Genomic DNA, 5,818 nt, shown 5'->3' with positions numbered 1-5,818 from the left:
TTAGACACACAGAGGATCAGAGTTTCTAACGATGGGAGAGATGTGGATCCTCCAGTCCGAGCTCAGACCTGTCGTTTTGTACCAGGCTCTAAAATGGCCACAGTGAGTGTGTGTGTGTGAACAGAGCTCCACTGTCCGACAACAATAAGAATGACTGCATGTGTTGAGAGACACTGTGTGTGTGTGTGTGTGTGTGTGTGTGTGTGTGTGTGTGTGTGTGTGTGTGTGTGTGTGCACGCCACCCCTGCCTCATTTACATAGATGCAATCACACCTAGCCCATTCCACACATTTCTCTCTTCTCCACACAGGGAGGAAGAGAAGAAGACGAGTGGAGTCGTCCGCTCAGCGTTGTGAAAAAAATGACAAAGTCCTTAAAAACATTCTGAAAATCTGCAATCGTACGCTGGGTTTACGCCCCTGGCATATTCACTTCCTGTTTCTGATCGGAGGCCGGAGCATGTGATGCGTCCGGCAGTCAGTGGTTCAGAGCGAGTGGTTTGGCCTAGTGGGACGCCGCCGCCGCCGCCGCCGCGGGACAGACAATGGCAGCTCTGTGTGGCTGAAGTGCTTCGGTGTCAATGACTCTGCCAGCGACTGAGACTGGCAGATCCAAAATGGCGGAGTGCACAGAGCCCTGCTGGTGCTCGTCATGCTCTAAACAGGGGCAGCTTGATCCCTCTCTCTTTTTAGGGGGGTGGGGGGGTGGGGGGGTTCAGCTCTCTGTTGGTTGTCTTTCATATCGGAGGTGGGGGGGGGGTGGGGTAGGGGGGGGGGAAAGCGGCGCTGCTCCGGATAATCTGCTGCATCTGATCTGTTTTAAGGGGAAGGAGAGCGAGTCTGAGGGAGAAGTTCAGACAGAGTCCGATGGTCGTCCTCCTCCTTCTCCTCCTTCTCCTCCTCCTTCTCCTCCTTCTCCTTCTCCTCCTCCTCCTTCTCCTCCTCCGTCTCCTCGTCCTTCTCCTGGAGTCCAGCTCGACTCGCCCACAGGTGGAACTGAGATGTTCATGTCGTCAGAAAGTCCGGGCTCCAGTTTCTGATCGGAAATAAGTTACGGGAGGAGAAGGAGGAAGTAAAAGAAAATATTAATAATCCTGCAAAGTGAACTATGGGAAGAGATCAACATGAGCTTCAGATGTAAATAAGAAGGACGACCTTAAGCTGCAATATCCCAAAAACGTTTGGAGTTATGAATCAGGACAGTAGCAGTGAAGCTGTCAATCATAAAGCTTCACCAAGATTTATAGCATCTCATAACTGAGAAACGTGTATTTGACGTGAACTCTTGACTTTTTGGTTTGGTCCATGTCCCATCTACTAACATGGAGGAGGCCGAATTCATGACCTGTACCCCTGCCAGCCACCAGGGGGCCAAGGAGATGTTTCGTGAGGAACTTACTCTTGTTGAGATGTTACACGGCCGTGGAGGGAGAGTGACTCTGAGGAGGAGGAGAGAAGAAACAGTCACATTGTACGTTCTGCACTAAAGTGTGTGCACGTGTACGTGTGCACGAGCGGCAACCCCCCACCCCCCACCCCCCACCCCCCCCCTCTGTTGTTGAATATGTGCATATCGCTGCCTGTGTGTTTGCCCTCATCTGTTTGGGCTGCGTGTGTCCGTCTGTCTGTCAATCTGCTCCGAGCAAAGTCTGTTTGCCAATCTGTCAAATTCTGTTTGCTAGATAAGGAGATTCAGAGAATGTGTGTGTGTGTGTGTGTGTGTGTGTGTCTGTCTGTGTGTGTCTGTCTGTGTGTGTGTGTAGACAGAACAAATTCATTTTAACTCTATCATGGTGATGCTAGTCAGGTATTTCTGTTTACTTACAGCTAACAAGATGCTTTCTGTCTTTACTTTACGAATATATAGAAATGCTTTGCATGGGAATTGTTCCCATAAAAAATCTAGCTGACGCGTTTTATTAAGTTTTATTCACGTTACACAGCAAATGGGAATTATTGTGCTTCATTATGAGTTAACAATACAAAACGTGGAAGGAAAAACCGGCTGGAGTTGTGTTTCCTTCATTGTTTGCGTTTGAAGTTTAAACAGAATAAAACGTCAGATTTCTCTTGGTTTTAATTTGGATATAGACATTTTGTATAATGTATATAGGTCCAGCTGTTTTTAGAAATTGAATAAGAAACTGTTATAAGATCTTTAAGTCGTCATATTAAGGATTTGTTTTTTCTATTTTGCACAAACATATAACACACAGGAAAAGACAAACAAGGGATTGTGCTGGAAAGAAAAATGTAAAACTTAATCCGTTTTAGGTTTTACCTAAAAAAAGAAATCATGCCCGGAGATCAGGCAAATTACTGCTGATTAGAAAATGAAATATTTCAGGCATCTGGGGTCAGTGACCATGTGATCACAACCTCTCCGCTCGGAGTCCGGCTGGGAACGTTACTGTTGCACGACTTCACTGTTTTGTTTGCTCTCATTTCTGTAGTGTCGAGAAAAAGCTGCATAAATAAATATAAGAGCTTCATATTATATAAGATATAAGATAAGATGTATGAGTCCACTTCTTCTCATCTTGCTCATTCAGTTAGGAAGCGAACGACATGTAACCTAACTAAAGACACTGAAATGATTAATAATAATAATAATACATTGATTTATATTTACTTCTCAAGTCAAAGTTACAAAGTGCTTCACAAAACAAAAGAAACCGAACTCAGTCATAAAAGAATAAATAAAAGAATAAAAACACTAAAAGCTGTACCAGAGAATTCCAGCACGATCACACGTCACATTAATAAAAATAGATTTCTGTAGAATCTGGACTGTGGTGCGATGAAAGAACGTTTTAATCTTTGATTCAGAGGAAGACCCAGGACAGGACGTTCCAGAGTCTGTAGCCAAAATACATAAAAGCTGATTATGAACATATTGTTGTAATTAAATAGAATCATTAGTAATATTCGCTGCAGCAGCCTCAGAGCCCTGGAACCATCAGAGTTCCTCTCTCCTTGTTTCACCCTCCGCACATTTCAGATTTGAATCAAACACAAAGACGTGTCGAGTGTTTTCTCCAAATAAAAAAATGTTTCCGGTCCCTAAGGAGTCGCTCAGGCGTGTTTGAAAGCCCACCTGTGAGTAACTTGTTGAGCCGGAGCTTCTCCTGGGGTCCCTCCCAGACGCCGGGGACCCCCCCTCCTTCTGACTGCCCACGGAGGAGGAGTCGGAGCAGCTACTGTGGACTGAGAGAGAGAGAGAGGGAGGGAGGGAGGGAGGGAGAGGGAGAGGGAGAGAGGGAGAGAGAGAGTTAACAGACACACACTCAAAATGTATATTTGTCTCTTTTTGCTTCAGGTGGTGCAGCAGCAACACATTGAAATAATGACACCACCGTGCAAACTGGCCCGATGTGCATGCATGGTTCGATTCCCATTTGCATCGTGTGTGTGTGTGTGTGTGTGTGTGTGTGTGCGTGTGCAGTATAATGTAAAAACCCCTGTGCCACAATGTTGTGTTGAAATTAAAGATGGAGGTGGAGTGGGGAGAGACAAAGAGGGGAGTCGGAGTGAGGAGGCAGATTTCTCATCCTGTTCAATGAATTTCTAACACTGAGTCCAAGAGGACGATTCATGCATTGAAATCCTGAGCCGCTGCACTCAATGAGCCCCCTGGTGATCAGTACGGGCATTACACCGCTGGGTGAAGGGCCGGGGCCTCAGCGGCTGGACGGAGGCTGGACGGGGGGGGGAATCAGTTGTTTCATGAACCTGTTGCTTATTAAATGTGTGGATGGGAGAGAACTAAACATGCTGATAATATTAAGTCTCATTTAGATTTATTTTACTCAAGTTCCGGTTCATGTTCCTCCTTCAATATAAAACATCCTGATAAGGTTTAAAAAGCTGAGATCTTCTGTGATTTAACACGAAAATACCACAATTTCCATGGAAAAAGTCTTTTATATTATGATTTTTTTTATTTAAATTAACAATGGACTTAAATTAAACAAAAGCCACTATCTATAACTATATAATTACTGTGTATAAAACACATCTTAGGTACAGAGTGTCAACTGGCTTCATGTCATCTCGACTCAGGAATAAGAAACGCAAAGATAAATCTGTAATAACCATCAGAGCAGCTCATGTTTCATAGATGAACTTCGTATAGAAACTGAGACAAAGCTCGTGATGGATCTGTTCTCTGCAGGCACGTCACAGAGCTTCAGAAATATCAAAGTGTGAGACAGATATCAAAAATTCATAGTGTGTGGGGGGGCGTAGGATTGAAATACTTCATATTTTATACATATATATATATATAAATACATATTTATATATATATTCATACACTGCATTAGCTGTTTTTCACATCTGAAGAACGCAGCAGGAGAAGTCTTCTCTTGTTACTAATTTATCTTTTCCCAACATAATGACACCGGCCATAAGATTACAGGTCCTGTTAATGATACTCAGATTACATCTCAGCTGTAAGTGCATTTCTCCAGTGCTTCTCGAACCTGGACCCCCCCCCCCCCCCCCCCCTTGTGGTCCAGATGCTCCAGATGTGCTGCTCACCTCGGTCGTTCAGGCTGTAGATGGAGTCCAGCTCCGAGCCGGGAGTTCCAGAAGCGTCCAGCAGGAGTTTACTGGAGATGCCCATGCACAGGGACTCCTTCAGGCACAGCTCTGTGGGGGGGGGGGGATAGGGAGGACACAAGGAGGACACAAGGAGGACACAAGGAGGACACAAGGAGGACACATGGAGGACACATTCAGATACAGGAGGTGTTTCTGTGAAGCTTGTTTCAGTCTAAAGAGCGAGTGCTCCAGGTTCCTGTCAGAGAAACAGGAAGTGTCTCTCACGGGTAAAACACTGATTGTTGCTTTGTCAGAACCTGGCGCCTACATTACCCATAATGCACCTCAAACACTTCCGGGTGAGTTAGCCTCGGGAGGAGTTGAGCTCAGTCTAGTTAAGAACTTAAATATCTGTTCTACTTCATCTGGAGCTCCGTGCAGCGAGTCCTAGTGCTGAGGTGTCAGAGGTCAGAGGTCAGAGGTCGCTGGGTCTCTACCTGTGTTGCTGATGGCGTGCGTCCACAGCAGCTGTGCGATGTCGTGAGTCCACGCCTCCCGGCCCTCGCGGTCCGGCGCCTGCAGCGTCACGCAGTCCCGGGTCCGAGGCGCCTGGCGAACCCAGACCTCGAACCTCAGCCCGTCGTCGCCCACTCGCTGAGTCAGACCCATCTCACCCGTCTGGGGGGGGGGGGGGGGGGACGCCACGGACACGTGAAGACCAGGTAACAGTGTGTGTGTGTGTGTGTGTGTGTGTGTGTGTGTGTACCTTGATGCTGTGCTTGTAGCTGTAGGCCGTGCGCCCGGGCCCGGGACTCCTCAGCTTGGTGAAGATGACCACGTGCTGGTAGAGGAAGACGTTCCTGGCGCCCGCTCGCTTCCTCCGGCCGCCGCCACACACCATCAGCTCGCCCTGCCGCACCAGCTCGCCGCGCTCCGCCACGGGGGTCTGACATCACACACACACACGTTAGGATGCACAAGGCCCCGGGTCCTCATCTGCATTTCTGAGGCTGTTTAAATAAAATCCTGTTTAAAGTGATTGGCTGCAGAGTGGGTGATAAGCCCCGCCTCCTCCATGTTAGTGGATGGGACATAGACATGTTTCTGTCATTTCAAGACAAAGGAGAATCATCACGACATTGTGTAGCGTGGTGACTCGTCCCCTCCTCTTCCTGTTGGATCTCGTCTCTGATTGGCCGCCTGACTCACGCCTTTTGTAGAAATGTGACTTTATTGTTCGTGGCAATTACAGGGCCGAGGCGAGGTTTGCGAAA

General features: G+C 47.2%; 1 protein-coding gene across 1 annotated transcript in view; it reads right to left on the bottom strand.

Moving 5' to 3' along the window:
• Positions 1–934: 934 nt before the first annotated feature.
• The window catches only part of arhgef40 (Rho guanine nucleotide exchange factor (GEF) 40), a 38,647-nt gene continuing 33,763 nt past the window's right edge, over positions 935–5,818 (bottom strand). The window contains exons 22-27 of the mRNA XM_061066405.1: positions 5,311–5,490; positions 5,042–5,222; positions 4,542–4,652; positions 3,097–3,206; positions 1,399–1,438; positions 935–1,035 (exon numbers count right to left, since the gene is read on the bottom strand). Coding sequence (XP_060922388.1) covers positions 1,412–1,438; positions 3,097–3,206; positions 4,542–4,652; positions 5,042–5,222; positions 5,311–5,490 — 609 coding nt within the window. The 3' untranslated portion in view covers positions 935–1,035; positions 1,399–1,411. The remainder of the gene's footprint in view (positions 1,036–1,398; positions 1,439–3,096; positions 3,207–4,541; positions 4,653–5,041; positions 5,223–5,310; positions 5,491–5,818) is intronic.

The sequence above is a fragment of the Limanda limanda genome, chromosome 22, assembly GCF_963576545.1.
Source record: "Limanda limanda chromosome 22, fLimLim1.1, whole genome shotgun sequence".
Classification (NCBI taxonomy): domain Eukaryota; kingdom Metazoa; phylum Chordata; class Actinopteri; order Pleuronectiformes; family Pleuronectidae; genus Limanda; species Limanda limanda.
This window is presented reverse-complemented; position numbering and strand designations above follow the sequence as displayed.